We start from the raw sequence: 18,870 nt of genomic DNA, 5'->3' as shown, positions 1-18,870 counted from the left end.
ATATACGTATATATATATGTATAAATATACGTATATATATGTATAAATATACGTATATATATGTATGAATATACGTATATATAGGTATAAATATACGTATATATATGTATAAATATACGTATAAATATACGTATATATAGGTATAAATATACGTATATATATGTATATATATACGTATATATATGTATATATATATATACGTATATATATGTATATATATATGTATATATATGTATATATATACGTATATGTATATATATATACATATATAATTAACATAATTAAATCCTTCTTAGATAAGAGAAAAATCCAGATTGTCCTCGACGGTCGTACATCTAAACAATATGATATAAATGCGGGGGTGCCCCAGGGTTCTATCCTTGGACCTCTATTGTTCCTGATATTCATAAATGACCTCCCCGACAAAATTGCCTCTGAGATGGGTATATATGCTGATGACACTACACTCTATGGCAGGCAGGACAGGAAGACGAATGAACACATTTCTAAAGAAATGGCAGAAACACTAGAGGAAGACCTCCAATCTGTGGTGGAATGGGGACAAAAGTGGTTGGTCGCGTTCAATGCTGCCAAGACTAAACTAGTTTCATTCAATAATTACAAGAAACCCTCTCTACCACCCATAGCAATGGCCAACGACTCTTTATCTGAGAGTCCATCTTTCAAACTCCTTGGCCTAACGTTCACAGGAAACATGAGTTGGAACAATTACATTGAAGGCATTGCCAGGGCCGCTGCAAGAAAGGTGGGCTCTCTCTACTGTGCTAGAAAACTACTAACACCCGAAAGTATCCTGCACCTCTATAAGGCCACCATTCGCCCATGTATGGTGTATTGCTGCCACATCTGGGCTGGTGCATCTGCTACTAGTCTCTCGCTCCTTGACAAGGTTCAAAAGAGAGTCGCAAACCTGATAGGCCCTGAACTGGCATCTAAGCTTCAGCCTCTGTCCCATCGACGAAATGTTGCATCCCTCTGCTTTTTCTACAAGTATTTTAGTGGTGAATGCTCTGACGAACTGCAATCACTTGTGCCCCCACGACGTGAACACCCTCGACAAACCCGACAGGCTGCTAAATCCCACCCCCACACTGTAGATATCCCTAGATGTAAAAGATCTTTCTACTCCAATAGTTTCTTCCCCAGAACCGCTAGACTCTGGAATTCCATTCCAGGTCCCTGCTTCCCCAACAGTACTGACGTGCAGAAGTTCAAGTGTAACGTGAGCCGACATCTTGCTGCTCAAATCCCTACATAGTACCCCAGTAGTTGTTGCCCCTGATAGTAGCCCCCTACACCAAAGTGGCAATTTGCCTTGTTTGGGGTGAAAATGTAATAAAAAAAAAATATATATATATATATATATATATGTGTATATATACGTATATGTATATATATACATATATATACATATATACATATATATATGTATATATACATATATATACACATATATATGCATATATACATATATATGCATATATACATATATATGCATATATATACATATATATATATGTATATACATAAACATATATATGTACGTATATACATATATATATACGTATATACATATATATATGTATATACATATACATATATACATGTATATACATATATACATGTATATACATATATACATATATATACATATATACATATATATATATGGAGATGCATATATACATATATATATGTATATACATATATACATATATATATGTATATACATATATACATATATATATGTATATACATATATATATGTATATACATATATATGTATACATATATATATGTATACATATATATATATGTATATATATATGCATATATATATGTATATATATATATATATAAATATATATATATATATATATATGTATATATAATGACATTTATAAATATATGTATATATAAATATATGTATATATAAATATATGTATAAATATATGTATATATAAATATATGTATGTATATATAAATATATGTATAAATATATGTATATATATATGTATAAATATATGTATATATATGTATATATAAATATATGTATAAATATATGTATATATATGTATATATAAATATATGTATAAATATATGTATATATATATATATGTATACATAAATATATGTATAAATATACGTATATATATATGTATATATATATATGTATACATAAATATATGTATAAATATATATATGTATACATAAATATATGTATAAATATATATATGTATATATAAATATATATATATATAAATATATGTATATATAAATATATCCCTATGGGATGAAGTAAAAATAATAATCAGAGATCCACTGGAAAGTGAGAAAACTTAAAGAAACAGCTCACATGCTCGGACATAACAACCTACTGAGAAAACCAAGTGTAGAGCTGAATGCAATTTGGACATCTCTAATAGAGAGAGAAAACCTTGAATAACAACATAGGTTTAACATTAACAAAAACCAACTTAGAATTGTCCTAGTGACATATGGCCGAGGTGTCAAAGTTTACAGTTACCGAAAGGTCCTGAGTTCAATACTGAACGAAGGCAGTGAAAAGTAACATTCAAAACATGTATATCAGCAACTATGTCTACATCAGAGCCTAGCTGGAGTCCAAACACAGTCCCCTCCATAATAATAATAACGGGTTGGGTTTGAGACTCCTAACAAATGGTTACCCAGTTCGATACAAAACACCATATGGAGGCCGGAAGGCAAAACGTCCGAAACGTTGCGACTATAACAACCAAGATGAGGAAGTCAGTCTGACAATCTCAATATATATGTATATATATATATATATATATATACTAACATTTCAGCCCGGGTATTTGGAGGGGTATGTTGAGCAAAAAAAAACAAAAAAACGGTTAATTTTTTAAACTTTGACCGCTATTATGACCCCTTTAAATTTATTGTTTGGGCTCAATTCAAGTTATTAAGTTAGATCCATGCCCAAGGAACCTATATCTAAAATTTAAAGTGCGTAGACCCAAAATTGTTGGAGGAGTTTGGTAGAGTTCTCAAAGGTCAAATCGTTGAACTTTGACCCCTTAATCGCCACATTTCTGGCCAAAAACCGATCACATCGATTTTCTCAAATCTCAGTAACCTGTATATCAAATTTCGAGTTTGTAGACTAAAAATTTACAGAGTTTTTGCGTAGGGAAATGTACACAGATACACACACACAGAGACACATTCACTTTTATATATATATATATATATATATATATATATATATATATATATATATATATACACTAGCATTTCAGCTCGGCGTTGCCCGGGTGTTTGAATGTGTATGTTGAGCAAAAAAAAAAAAAGTGGTAGTAGAAAGGCAGGCTCGAACCCGTACTGCAAAGGAGGAAAAGAACAGGAAAAAAACCTGACGTCTATGCTGTTACGGCCACCGCCAAACCAGAAGTGCCATTTTTTTAAATTTAGGCTAGACAATCGAAAGGAGATGATGACTTTAAAAAATATCAGCGAAAAGAGCGCCCCCTCCCCCCCGTAGAAAAGTGCCCAGTTTAAGGTGAAGATATTAATGTTTTTAGCCAATTTTTCGATATTTGTCGTCTGAAAGGTTGAACTTCTAAACAATACTGACAAAGAAGAAAGGACAAAACGCAATTGTACTGTTGTAAATGATAAAAATACTGCCCAGGTTTACTTAAAGCTGAAGCACTGCTTGTTTTAAAGCTGGGGCGGCTTTACTGTCATTGCTGGAAACTGCAAGCATGTGCTGGAAACTGCAGGAAGGTGCAGAACACCTATAGGAATGTGCGGCCAGCTGCAGGAAGGTGTTGAAAACTGCAGGAATGAGGAGTCGATTTCACAAAATGTATAGTGGTTTTGTTGAGAAAGATAGTCCTGAAAAGGGCCGTTTCATTGCATGTAGTAGTTAAGAAAACTTTCTGTGCTGGGATAGCCGTCAGCTAGCGGAGAGGTTGACAACCCTGAAGGTGGCTGCCGCTGCCGCTTCAAGACCAACCGTATGGATTGTCTTGGGGTGTCTTTATATGCGACATGCGTGGACATAGTTGTAAACATATCTCGACTTTTGGCTTGTTTTGTTTTTATTTTGTGACTATATCATAAGTGTTCCATCTCCGAAATCCATATCTGTCTGTTTGCAGTCAAACTTGATGTGTTTTTGTGGATATATTTGTGCCAAGTTTGTCGCCTGTAACATTTTTATAATTTTTCTATTATCCATTTTACACTGTCGATCGAGGAGAAATAATGCATGCTGTCCTCTTCAAATTGTGGGTGTAATCTCAGCTGATCGTTCTATGCCAATAACTTTTTGTGGTTATCCTGACGCTCCGCACTCCTTTGTTTACCTCGGAAGTGACGTCACACAAATCTTATAATACGGATGGCTACAATTGTAAAAATAATTTGTTTTATTTTTCTTTCATTTTGAGCTCCTAACCAAGCAGAAGAACTGTTTATTATTTTACACCGCTTCCCACCAAATGTGAACAGGTAATTTTAAAGAATTTTCCGATGGTAGAAAGGACCCCCCCCCCTCTAGGTGTATCAGAATTTTTGTAGGAATTTTTGACACCCCTAACATGAAACTGCGAATAAAATATAAAAATCTCGTAATTTCTCTGTTAAAAGTGGGTTGCTTATTTTCTTTATGGATTATACTTCCAAAATAAACTATTAAAGTTGTTTTAAAAGTAATAGAAATATTTTTTTTTTTTTTAAAACGGTAATGAATTGTACGAACTCAATATTTTTCAATTTTTAAACTTTAAAATTCTATCAAAATTTTTCTATTGATTCTATTTTTACGATATTTTCAGAGTCAATGTGAAATTTTATGCTCTTTCCAATAAACCGAATATAATATTTTAGACAAACGTTTTTTTTTTAATTCACGCCCCCCCCCATTTTCAAGTGTCTATTAAAAAGTAAATAATTAATTTACTCACCGAAAAGTAAATAATTAATTTACTCACAAATTGAAGAGAAAAGGTCAATAAATAATATATTCAAATTTAAAACAAAAAAAAAGTATTGTTTTTTAGAATTTTACCTGTAAAGTTTGAAGTTTTTTTTTTTAACCACGTTCTTTTTTGTTTTGTTTTTTAATGGAACCTTGGTACTTGCTCCTTTAATTGAAAAAAAAATTAGGGCTTGAATTACATTTTTCGAGGAGTTATAAACTTGGAAAGACAGGGGGTCGAATAATTCACGCCTCCCATTTTGAAATGTCTATTAAAAAGTAAATAATTAATTTATGTACCAAAGTCTTATATATCACAAATTGAAGAGAAAAGGTGAATAAATAATATATTCAAATTTAAAACAACAAAAAAAGTACTGTTTTTTAGAAATTTACCTGTTAACTTTTTTTCTCCCATTTCTTATTTTGAGCGGAGAATTTATTTTATTTTCATTTTGAGCTCTTTTTCCGATCCGGCGTTACCTTTTATAGGTACTCCTGCAGTCCTGCACTTTACGACCCGAACTATTTTTTAACGCTATTATTTAGAAACCTATTATTTAACATGGGGAAGGGAGGGTGTATTGTAACTATTCTATACTTTCACCTAACAATTCAATTAAAAAAAAAAGGTAAATATGAAGAATTACTCTGCCCTCGAAAATTCCTTTAAAATTACCACTCTTAACGGTTTTCGGGGTCGCTGAAAACGAAAATAACGTTTAAAATTACGGCAAACGAGTAGTTTCCAAGATATGAAGAAATGTTAGTTTTAAAAAGTGGGGGATCACTTTTCTATAATAATTTAACGTAAAATGATCACCCACTTTGTGGCCACGATTTTTATTTTGGGAGGAGGTTTCCTTTCTACCATCGGAAAATTCTTTAAAATTACCTGTTTACATTTGAAGCGGTGTAAAACAATAAACAGTTCTTCTGCTTGGTTAGGAGCTCAAAATGAAAGAAAAATAAAACAAATTATTTTTACAATTGTAGCCATCCGTATTATAAGATTTGTGCGACGTCACTTCCGAGGTAAACAAAGGAGTGCGGAGCGTCAGGATAACCCTTTTAGTCAATGCCGCAATGAAGTGACGTGTGCGCTAAAATAAAAGGTGCGATAACATTGTTGTATCGTTATAGCTGTTTGATTATTAACTAATTGCACGTCAAGGCGCCAAACTGTTTTCTAGTTCCAGCGAGCAGCCTTATGGTGTTAGAATGAAAGGGTAGTATTAATAATTCCAGCAAACAGTATAATGCTGTTAAAAGGAAAGGGCAGTATTGATAGTTCCTGCAAGCAGTTACGCTGTTAGACGGAAAGGGTAGTACTAATAGTTCCAGCAAGCAGTCTGTGCTGTTAAAAAGAAAGGGTAGTATTAATAGTAACTATTAATACTATCCTTTAATTAAATAGTTGCTTAAGAGAAGAAATGTTTTTTCTTGTTGAAACCGCGACAGCTCTAGTGAAACCACCATTACTTTTTTATTTTAACTCGCAGACTTTACACTAATTTTATTTAAAATAAAATAAATTATTTTTAAGTAAAAAAAAAAAAAGTACTTAAAAAAATGAGTTAAATCACTTAAAACTTATTCAGGTGGGTATAAGAGTAATTAAGCTTGCCTTTAATAATATTTATTTGGGATATTCAGAAGCATAGGCGACCCTAACTTAAGTGCGATCGTACTTACTGGTGTCAGATGAAACCCAAGCCTCCTCAATGTGAAAATGTCCCGATTACCAAAATGTACTTCTTGTTTTCGTTCAAAATAAATTAGCAAATTGTCATTAAAAAAACACAAAAAAAAAAAAGCGTGTGAAACTTTTGAAGGAGTTTTTTAAATTTTTTTCTTTAATATATTTTACAGGTTAATTTTAAACTAAAACAGAAAGCCCGGTTTGGTAGTCGGAACATTTTCACATCGAGGCTAGATTTTCACCTGACACCGGTACCGTCGTACTTATCGTTTTCTGTGTTTCTGAATTGCTTTTATTTGCTGTATATCCGCCATTTTTTTCACCACCTTCCTTGAGGGGGGGGGGTGAAATAGTGCCCGTATATCTTAATTAGTCTCTAATTATTAGAGTCTAATCACTTATTAAATTGATTTTAACGCTCAGCATATAGTATTAAAAAGAAAATAATGAGCTACTACATATCATCTTTCCGATAAAATTCCATGGTTTGGGAAACTATATGATTAGTAATCAAATATATTAATAGTAAATAAATGTAATTTGTGTATTTCTCAAAGTTACGTTATATGTGAGAAACAGAAGCATACGTGATGTTTTGTAGCTTTGGTTGATTGTCAGTATTTTATTAAGATAATACATTGCAATTATATTAATTTTGATTCCAACATAACTTTAATCGCTGGGAGTAAAGTGAAGAAAAACAGATTATTTTTGTCATTTAAAAATTTATCTGCCCTCCCCCCTTTATTTTTTTTTTCTCGTTTACTTCCGGTTACGATTTTAATTTCCAAAATTTGGTAAAAAAATATACAATACATGAACAGCTTTATTTTAAATTATTTTATTAGTTTTTTCATTAGTGTATTATTACAATAGAATTTAGGAAACATGTATTATTAAAATAGAATTTAGGAAAACTCGTCTCGGGAAAACTCGTCTCGGGAAAACTCGTCTCGGGAAAACTCGTCTCGGGAAAACTCGATCTCGGAAAACTGGTCCCTTATTGAATAAATATCGATTGAAAACACATTTTATGATCGTTCTTGAAGGAGATATTGTTTTTGAACCATTAAGAATAAGTAAATTTATATTTTATTCTAAATCATCAAATTAAATTAGCTTTCAATAGACACAAACAATTCTACCACCTCCTTTGCGACCAAATTTCTCACAATACATATTTTTAGCCGATTTCTTCGTGCTTTTAAAAATTTTAATATGGCATATTAATGCCATGAAAAGGTTTTACTTGTCAGTAACTTAACGATTATATTGAAGATACATGAAACAAGTTTATTTTTACCAATTTTTAGTATAAAGTTTTGGGCTGACGTACACAAGTACCCTTCTCGCGAAATACGCATCAAGTCCAATGTTGTGCGCAGTTTGACTTAGGGAGCAATTATTATCTTTACAAGGAAAGAATTTTTGCGTGTGTGCTTGAACTTTGCACTTTGCGAATTATTTTGTTATTATGATTTTTTTTTTTCTGTTTTTTCTGGATTTTTTTTTTTTTTTTTTTGCAGATTATAGTTTTAGGTAATTAATAATTACATATTTACAGGAAAATTGGTGCAAGACCAAATTAGCATTTGTGGTGATAAACAAAAAGCTTTAGCGTCGTGTACCTACCTCTCATGGAATGTCGTCGATCGAAACACAGTGAAATTTTATATGGGAATTTAGGAAAACTGGTCAAAATTCATCTCCGGAAAACTTGTACCCGAAAAACTCCCCACTTTTTGTTAGGTAGGAAAACTGGTCCCTTATTGAATAAATATCGATGGAAAACGCATTTTATGATCGTTCTTGAAGAAGATATTGTTTTTAAAAGAGACTATGCACCCCCATAATATTTTTAAAAATTATTTATAACTCTTGTTTTAAAAAAATTAAACTTGATCACGGAGTCAAGACACGAAAAACAGAACCATATATTTATTTTAAAAAATACTCTAGTTTTAACACTTTTTGTGTTATTACGAAACAAAAATACAATTTAAAAAACATTATCAAAGAAAGCAATTATTTAGAAAAATTAATTCAGCTTAAATAATTCTTTTAGGAATTTAGGAAACCTCGTCCCCAGAAAACTTGTACCCGGAAAACTTGTACCCGGAAAACTCGTCCCCTTTTGCTAGGTAGGAAAACTGGTCCCTTATTAAATAAATGGTGTAGGTCTATAAAAGGTCCACAAGTAATCTTTTTTACAATAAAAATCTGAAAAAAATCTTTATAATGTACGTACTTGTCACTGCATGAAAATGTCATATTCCAAAAATCACGTAAATCGATCAAGTAGTTTTTTTTTATTTAAGAAAATCAAATATGAGACATTTTATCGAAGAAAAACTTAACGCCATCTTGTTTTTGAATGATACACTGCTAGCACTACCTATTGGGAGTGTTTGGAATATAAGATCGGCAAGGGGCAGACAATCGACTTTCCACACTATAAAAAAAAACTTGGAAAATTAAGACATTTGTAAGTTTTTGAGGAATTTGAAAACGAAAATAACGTTTAAAATTCCAGAAAACGAGTAGTTTCCAATATATGAAGAAATGTTAGTTTAAAGAAAGTGGGGTATCACTTTTCTATTATAATTTAACATATAATGATCATCCACTTTATGGTCACCACTAGTGTAAAACTTGAATTTACGCCGCTGAAATACACATTTGCCGAATCTTTGTTGGAGGAGCGTCAACGTGTGGGTGCTTAATTTACGTAAAATTCTTCATATATTGGAAACTACTTGTTTGCTGAAATTTTAAACGTTATTTTTGTTTTCAAATTCCTCAAAAACTTATAAATGTCTTAATTTTCCAAGTTTTTTTTTCTATAGTGTGGAAAGTCGATTGCCTGCCCCTTGCCGATCTTATATTTCAAACACTCCCAATAGGTGTCGCTAGCAGTGTATCATTCAAAAACAATATGGCGTGAAGTTCTTCTTTGATAAAATGTCTGATAATATTTGCTTTTCTTAAATAAAAAAAAAATACTTGATCGAATTACATGATTTTTGGAATATGACATTTTCATGCAGTGACAAGTACGTACATTATAAAGATTTTTTTCAGATTTTTATAGTAAAAAAGATTACTTGTGGACCATTTATAGACTTGCACCGAATAAATATCGATTGAAAACACTTTTTATGACCGTTCTTGAAGGAGATATTATTTTTAAAAGAGAATACACATCCCATAATATTTAAAAAAAAAATATTTTTACTTATTTACTGTTGTTTTAAAAGAATTAACTTAATTTTTCTAAGTTTTCGTTTTCTACCTAGCTTTGAAAGTTTTGGTGTTTCAACTTATTTTAAAGAGTTTATTTAGTTAAAAAAAAAAAAAAGTGATGTCAAGTGTTACTTATTAAAAAAATATGTCCGACATAAGAGGATCACTTCTTAGGAGTCTCGATAATTGCTCAAAAAAAGAAAATACTAAGGTAGATATAGTTTTGAAAGGAGTCCCCTCCCCCTCCAAAAGAAAATAAATTTGTATATTTTTAGGAAATAATGCATATCCCATAATATTTTTTAAAAATATTTTTACTTGTTTACCGTTTAAAAAAAAATTAAATTGATTTTTCTAAGTTTCGTTGTCTACCTAGCTTTGTAAGTTTTTGGTGTTTAAACTTATTTTAAAGAGTTCATTTAGTTAAAAAGAAATAACCCGACATTACTTAGTAAATAATTTTTAACAAAAAATGTCCGCAAATTAAAGAAAATACTGAGGTAGATATAGTTTTAAAACGAGCCCCCCACCCCACATCCAATAGAAAATAAATTTGTATATTTTCAGTAATGTTCAAGATCACTGCTCGGAAAAAAATCAAGCTACCAGAAATGTATACGGTTGATTGGTGCCCGGAAAACTCGTACCCGGAAAATCCCCCCCCCCCTTTTGCTAGGTAGGAAAACTGGTCCCTTATTGAATAAATATCGATTGAAAACACATTTTATGACCGTTTTTGAAGGAGATATTGTTTTTAAAAGAGACTATGCACCCCCATAATATTTAAAAAAATTATTTTTAACTCTTGCTTAAAAAAAAATAAACTTGATCATGGAGTCAAGATACGAAAAACGAAACCAAATATTTATTTAAAAAAGTACTCTAGTTTTAACACTTTTTGTGTCATTACAAAACCAAATAAAGAAAGAAAACATGTATTATCAAAGAAAGCAAGTATTTTATTATTTGAATGAAACATCTTTTTGAATTAAAGCAAGTTTGAAGGGTCAACAAAAAAATTAATAATTTAAATGTTTTTTGACAGAGACACGCCATATTGCAACAGTTTTGGAAAAGATGGTCGCCGTGTGCATACTGCAGAAGTGTTATTTCGTGAACAAAAAATGTGTTAAAACTATATTTATTTTTCGGTAATTCATGGGGAACATGGACCGTTCATCAATGGTGTTTTTATTTAATGATTGCTCCATCAAAGCGTTTTCTTTCACTTTCTTCGTGACTTTATTTTTAATTGCGCTTATATTTATCTTACTTTTTTGAATTTGTTTTTCTCTTTGTGTGAATTTCATTTATACTTTTATTTAGTGCTTGTTTTTATTTTATTTTTATTTCATTTTCTTTTAATTTTTTCTTATTTATAGGATTATCAAGTCTCATACGCATTCAGCATGGCAGAGCGCATGTTACCGTTTCGTGATATTCTGAAGCCAGGCACTCCCTTCCAATGGAACGAACACCTCCAACCACTATTCGATGAGTCAAAAGCTCAGATTGTGGAAGAAATTGAAGAAGGTGTCTACATCTTTGACCCTGATAGAACCACATGTTTGTCAACAGACGTCCAAATCGGGAATAGGATTCTGGCTACTACAAAAACACTGTGCATGTATCAAGAGTGACCCATTCTGCTGCCTAACTGGATGGAAGATAACACTCGTGGGCAGTAGAGTCACCCACCCAGCTGAGTTCCGCTATGCACCTATTGAGGGTGAAGCACTAGCAGATTCCCTAGACAAAAAGCCAGGTATTTTGTGCTAGGCTGCAGAGACTTGATCATCGCTGTTGACCATAAACCTCTACTCAGGATATTTAGTGATCGCTCTCTTGAAGACATCTCAAACACCCGCTTGAGAAACTTGAAAGAAAAGACACTAAGGTACAGGTTCCGAATGATCCACATTCCTGGAATCAAACATCGTGCCACAGACTGTCTCTCACACCATCCAACATGTGATGCAGAGAAGCTTGTCCTACCCGATGATATAGCACAAGTTCACAAGCACAAACATGCCGGGAACAGTCATCAGACTGAACCCAACCTCCAGCACCACCAGATAGGTGGCATAAATGAAGGCATAGTCTCAGCTGCAGTCACATCCCTGAACGCACTCAACCTAAAGTCAGTGACCTGGGACAGAGTCCGTACAGCCACAGCCAGCGACCCAGGTATGCTGCAGCTGAGTGACCTCATAGAGCAAGGCATACCGGAGCACCACCATGAGGTACCAGAACCACTGAGACAGTATTTCCAGTACCGTGAGGGCTTATCAACTGTTGATGGGGTCATCTTGTACAAGGATCATGTAGTGATCCCTCCTTCACTCAGGCAAGAAGTACTGGATCCCCTGCATTCTGCTCACCAGGGAGTCACATCCATGACAGCTAGAGCCGAAACATCTGTATTCTGGCCAGGAATCACTTCGGACATATCTACTCTTCGTTCAAGTCCCAACAATGCAACCGTAATGCGCCATCAAATCCAAGTGCTGCACCAGTTCCACCAAGTAGCCCGAATTATTCGTTTCAATGCATTTGTGCAGATTATTTCACCTACCAGGAGCATCATTACCTGGTAGTCATGGACAGATATTTAAATTGGCCAATTGTGGAGCAATCAGCTGTTGGAGCCAGTGGACTTGTGACCTGCCTCAGACGGATCTTTGTGACTTACGGGATTCCTGATGAACTCACATCTGATGGCGGCCCGGAATTCACAGCCACAACCACACAACAGTTTCTCAGTGACTGAGGCGTGCATCACAGACTATCTTCAGTAGCATTTCCTCACAGCAACTGCAGAGCAGAGGTAGGCATCAAGACAGTAAAGCGCCTTCTGATGGACAACACAACTTCGTCTGGTAACATTGACACCGACTCGTTCCAACAGGCTATGCTACAGTACAGGAATACACCAGACAGAGACACAAAACTCTCTCCAGCCATGTGCATATTTGGCCGACCAATTAGGGATTTCATCCCTATTCCACCTGGGAGATACAAGCCTCATCCAACTTGGCAAAGCACATCTCTTGCTCGTGAAGAAGCATTACGAAACAGGCATATGCAAAGTGCTGAGAAATTATCTGAGCACACCCACAGACCACCGCCATTGTCAATCGGAGACCATGTTCACCTCCAAAACCAAATTGGGCCATTTCCCCGCAAGTTGGACAAGACAGGGGTGGTTGTCGAGGTTTGTCAGTTTGACCAATATGTTGTGCGCATTGATGGTTTGAGACGGGTTATTCTGCGGAACAGGAAATTCTTACGCAAATATATTCCAATGCAGATTAAACCAAAGAGACTCACCATAGACTCGGATGCAGGACTACGCCAACCATCAGCTTACATGCCACAACCTGTAGTACCAACTGCTGTGGCTCCGGGCACAGCTCCAAGACCTAGCATATCTACACCTGTGAAACATGTCAGTAGGCTACCCGACAGGCCACCTCCAACCATGGCACCATCGTGTGAGATGTCTGCACATATTCTGGTGCGTCAGGGTAGCCGTCTACTTACATACACGGAGCCACAATCCCCAGATGTCAGGCCACTAGACCTTCCTCTTGAACCCCCTCGGGTTGAAACGGATGTCCCGTCACCAACAGTTGAGGCTACACCTACTCCGCCGAGATGCTCCAGCCGTGTGAAACATGTCCCAGAGTGGCAAAAGGACTTTGTTATGTGAAAAAACACATAAATGGCATTCATGCACTCTTAGTGCACATCAGTTGATTCCTAAGCACAGTGGAATCTACCCATTTACACTATACCCAACAGTTCCATGTTTCTTTGTTTTCAAATTTTATATAAGTCTTTTTCAATCAGTAAGTCCAGCATCTCACGCCAACATACATATGGCTTCCTTACTAAAAGACTTGGGCGGGGGGGGAGGAGATATAGGATTATCAGACAATTATTGTACATGTATATGTATTTGTTTATTAGTCACATGTGTACTTATCGCAGTTTCTGTTATTTTCAGATCTTGATCATTGTTTAATCAACAAATAAAGATTGACAAATAGAGCAGACTCTTATTTATTATTTTCTCCACTAAATATTAGTTTTTGTTGAATTATTTTTTCATACATATACAAATAATGTTTTTGCCACCCCCTTTTTTTTACCTCAAATAGTACCTTCAAAAAGTTTTCGTGATTAAACCAAAGAAAACCTTTTGCGTATGCGCTTTGGAGGAGCAATTAAATAAAAACACCATTTATGCAGGGTCCACATTCCCTGTGAAGTACCAATTTTTCTAAATAAAACATTTGTTTTATTATTTGATAATACAAAAAGTGTTTTCTTTTTTATTTGTTTGTTTTGTAATAACACAAGAAATGTTAAAAACTAAAGTATTTTTTTAGTAAATATATGATTCCGTTTTTCGTGTCTTCCGTTCAGTTTCGTTACATAACCAACTGTATCCACTTCTGGTAGCTTGATTTTTTTCTGAGCGGTGATCGTGAACATTACTTAAAACATACAAATTTATTTTCTATTGGAGGGGGGGGCACGTTTTAAAACTATATCTACCTCAGTATTTTCTTTAATTTTTGGACATTTTTTGTTAAAAATTATTTACTAAGTAATGTCGAGTACAACATTACTTGTTATTTCTTTTTAACTAAATAAACTCTTTAAAATAAGTTTAAACACCAAAAACTTATTGCCTCAAGGTTTTAAAAAAGGAGGATTAGGGGTGGGTAAGAGGATACCATAGAGGCCACAACCAAGAATACATGAAATGAATAACGCTGGAAGTGTGTAGATTCTGACTCCATATAATTAAAAACAGACGAATATTGAAGGTTGGGAACAGACTTTATTTACTACCAACAATTTGTATTAGGAGAGGTAAAGTGTTCGTAGGATGGAATGTGATTTAAGAAAGGAGATGAATGTTCGTAAAATGTTTGTAGGTATGTATGAATTGACAAGGAATGAATGTTCGTAAACTGTAACTTATCTTTTGGACGATGGAGAGGGTTAGGGTAGGCCGGTCATCCTGCTGTCGGTGATGCGTGCCCTGGCTTATAACTGGAAAGCGAGTGACTTTTTCATCAGCCCGGCGTCTTTGTCTTCCTTTTCCTCCTCTCTTCTTTGGTTTGTGTGAATTAGGCATTGTTTAGAATTGAAGGCGTTTAGTCCATAACATGAGAGCGTAGTCGGCTTCAGTTCACTGGTGCCTTATTTCTTTTTCTTCTTCATCTCTTTAGGTCGGGTGGGAGAATCCGTCCATACGTTCACTGACGCAGCATGGCGAATCTCTTCTTCCCTCCTTTCGGTTCCCTCAAACACCCTCGTTTTATAGTGGCAAACCGGCTCCCAGTGACTGTGATATTTGAGGTGTTTATTTTAGGCGCGGAGCTCTGCCATTGGTCGATAATTATTTTGTGGTTATCTTATTTTTTCTTCCCAAGCGGAAGCGATGCGTGGAGCCATGTGCAAAAGACGATTTTTCATTTTTCTCTCATGGTGGATGTGTTAACATCCGGTTCGCTGCTAATTCTTATCATGTTCCCACAAACTTACAAAGCTAGGTAGACAACGAAACTTAGAAAAATCAATTTAATTTTTTAAAACAATAAGCAAGTAAAAATATTTTTAAAAATATTATGGGATGTGCATTATTACCTAAACATATACAAAATTATTTTCTTTTGGAGGGGGGGGGCTCGTTTTAAAACTATATCTACCTTAATATTTTCTTTAATTTTCTATTTTTGAGCAATTATCGAGACTCCTAAGAAGTGATCCTCTTATATCGGACATTTTTTGTTCATAAGTAACACTTGACATCACTTTTTTTTTTTCACTAAATAAACTCTTTAAAATAAGTTGAAACCCCCAAAACTTTCAAAGCTGGGTAGAAAACGAAAACGTAGAAAAATTAATTTAATTTTTTTTAAACAAGTAAAAATATTTAAAAAATATTATGGGATGTGTACTCTCTTTTAAAAATAATATCTCCTTCAAGAACGGTCATAAAATGTGTTTTCAATCGATATTTGTTCAATAAGGACCTGTTTTCCTACCTAGCAAAAGGGTACGAGTTTTCCGGGTACGAGTTTTCCTAAATTCAAGGTGCCCGGAAAACTCGTCCCGGGAAAACCCGTCTCGGGAAAACCTGAGACGAGTTTTCCCGAGACGAGTTTTCCGGGCACCAAGCCTCTCTACATGGCCTCATCGACATGAGGGCATTTCATTTCTCCTACTGATCCCGATATGCATTTAAAAAAATCATATAATAACAAAATAATTCGCAAAGTTCAAGCCAAAATGAAAAATATCCCCCCCCCCAAATAATAAAATAAAAAACAACAAAATAAAACAAGCCATAAGAAAAAAACTAGGCGCTTCCTAAGTCGAACTACGTACAACATCGAAGCCGATTCGTATTTCGCTGTAGGGATAGCACTCGTGTACGTCCGCCTAATTTTGTTCAGTTATTTAATCAATAACTTATTGACTAATCAAGCAATACATTCGGAATGTACTACATTCCTACTATATTATTTGGTTATTTAAATTATTGAAATTCTTCATTCTCTGCTGATATTTTTTCAAGCATTTTATACTATTCATAGAAACAGTAGAAACTCACTTTTAAATTACTACGGGTGTGATATCAAAGATTTACCGAAAATTTTCTGCGGGGAAAGACCTTAGATTTTAGAGAGGGGATCACTTTCTCATATATAAATTTCAAATTTAGGAAAACTCGTCTCCAGAAAACTCGACTCCGGAAAACTCGTACCTTATTGAATAAATATCGATTGAAAACACATTTTATGACAGTTCTTGAAGAAGATATTGTCTTTAAAAGAGAATACACATCCCGTAATATATTTTAAAAAATATTTTTACTTGTTTACTGTTGTTTTAAAAAAAAATTAATTAATTTTTCTAAGTTTTAGTTTTCTACCTAGCTTTGAAAGTTTTTTGTGTTTCAACTTATTTTAAAGAGTTTATTTAGTTAAAAAAAAAAAAAAAAAAAAAGAAGGAAAAAGTAATGTCGAGTGTTACTTATGAACAAAAAATGTCCGACATAAGAGGATCACGTCTTGGAGGATAATTGCTCAAAAAATAGAAAATTAAAGAAAATATTAAGGTAGATATAGTTTTAAAACGAGCCCCCGCCCTCCAAAAGAAAATAAATTTGTATATTTTTAGGAAATAATGCATATTCCATAATATTTTTAAAAATATTTTTACAAGTTTATTGTTTAAAAAAAAAATAAATTGATTTTTCTAAGTTTTCGTTTTCTACCTAGCTTTGTAAGTTTTTGGTGTTTAAACTTATTTTAAAGAGTTTATTTAATTAAAAAGAAATAACAAGTAATGTCAGACTCGACATTACTTAGTAAATAATTTTTAACAAAAAATGTCCGAAAATTAAAGAAAATACTGAGGTAGATATAGTTTTAAAATGAGCCTCCCCACCTCCAAAAGAAAATATATTTGTATATTTTTAAGTACTGCACAAGTGCACCCGAAATGCCTTTTAAACGATACTCTCTCCTCCCCATGTTACGAATGGCTTTCGAAATAATAACGTTATTATTTCAGCGCAGTCAGTACCAAAATTACATAAGATCGTGTTTTCTTTTTTGTTGTTTTGTAATAACACAAGAATTACTTAAACTAAATTAATTCTCCTAAATAAAATAATTGCTTTCTTTGATAATACGTGTTTTCTTTCTTTATTTTTGTTTCGTAATGACACAAAGTGTTGTTAAAACTAGAGTATTTTTTAAATAAATATTTGGTTTCGTTTTTCGTATCTTGACTCCGTGATCAAGTTTATTTTTTTTAAGCAAGAGTTAAAAATAAATTTAAAAATATTATGGGGGTGCACTGCAGTGCACTGCATCATAGTCTCTTTTAAAAATAATGTCTCATTCAAAAACGGTAATAAAATGTGTTTTCAATCGATATTTATTCAATAAGAGACCAGTTTTCCTACCTAGTAAAAAGGGGGGAGTTTTTTGGGTGCGAGTTTTCCGGGTACGAGTTTTCCCCGAGACAAGTTTTCCGGGCACCATAAATTTCACGTAAAATAAGCATTCACTAGTTATCGGTAAATATCGAGATATGTAACCTATTGGGTCTTCAATTTTTTTCTGGGGGATGAATTTTAAAAATCCAATCTATTTTGTTATTTATTTTTGCTATTTATAATCTGAATGGAAGGAGGGATTTTGGTTATAATCTGCTAAAGGCATCCTTTGTTTTCCGCGTGCCTGTACCGGAACCGGTGACGACTCAGAATAGTCCCTTCGCTTTTTTTTTTCTCACGTCCTTATCTCCCCCTGTACATGTTTTTTTTTTTTTTAAACATTTTTTCCATACCTCTTTTCTAATTATTAAGAATTATTGAAAACACTTTACAATCCTTTAAAAAAAAAATAAAATAAATAAATAAATAAATAAAAATAATAATAATAATCATGATGATGATGATGATGAATTATTGAAAACACTTTTTGCATTCTTTTTTTTGTTAAGAATTATGCAAAACACATTTTGCAATTTTTGAAGTCATGAACTTAAAGCTTTCTGAAGTCGAAGTCGTAACAACAAAACTGTACATCATCAAAACATCAACGAAAGACTTATTAAACGAAACTTTGGACGCGTTTAGCAGCAATAGTTAGCACGGCGTGGTATTATCACCAACAAATAAATCTGCCCAAAGTTAATTTTGTTACTTTTATTTCTACAATTCCATAAACATATTTATTATAAAATTTTAGTTAATAGTCAGCGAGCGTCTTCCCCAATTTACTGCATGTTACTACCGGAATCGGTGAAAAGGCACCTTCGCTTTTTTTTTTTTTTTTTTTTTTTTAATAAGCAATTTATTCAAATAAAATAATTAAAAAGAGACATTATTAAAAAG

The 18,870-nt window shown here is 33.3% G+C and overlaps 1 protein-coding gene across 2 annotated transcripts in view; it reads left to right on the top strand.

Annotated features, from left to right (window-relative positions):
* LOC145277778 (uncharacterized) overlaps nucleotides 1-13,838 on the top strand; it is a 112,111-nt gene extending 98,273 nt beyond the window's left edge. Inside the window, exons 1-2 of one of the 2 annotated variants that reach the window (XM_080129532.1) lie at nucleotides 6,041-6,108; nucleotides 11,321-13,838. In XM_080129532.1, coding sequence (XP_079985658.1) covers nucleotides 12,796-13,650 — 855 coding nt within the window. In that variant the 5' untranslated portion in view covers nucleotides 6,041-6,108; nucleotides 11,321-12,795 and the 3' untranslated portion in view covers nucleotides 13,651-13,838. Of the gene's footprint in view, nucleotides 1-6,040; nucleotides 6,109-11,320 lie in introns of those variants that run through there. The other variant, XM_080129533.1, reaches the window with a different exon arrangement.
* Nucleotides 13,839-18,870: the final 5,032 nt, after the last annotated feature.

Source organism: Euprymna scolopes, chromosome 6 (assembly GCF_053919585.1).
Source record: "Euprymna scolopes isolate OS-2025 chromosome 6, ASM5391958v1, whole genome shotgun sequence".
Taxonomy (NCBI): domain Eukaryota; kingdom Metazoa; phylum Mollusca; class Cephalopoda; order Sepiida; family Sepiolidae; genus Euprymna; species Euprymna scolopes.
This window is presented reverse-complemented; position numbering and strand designations above follow the sequence as displayed.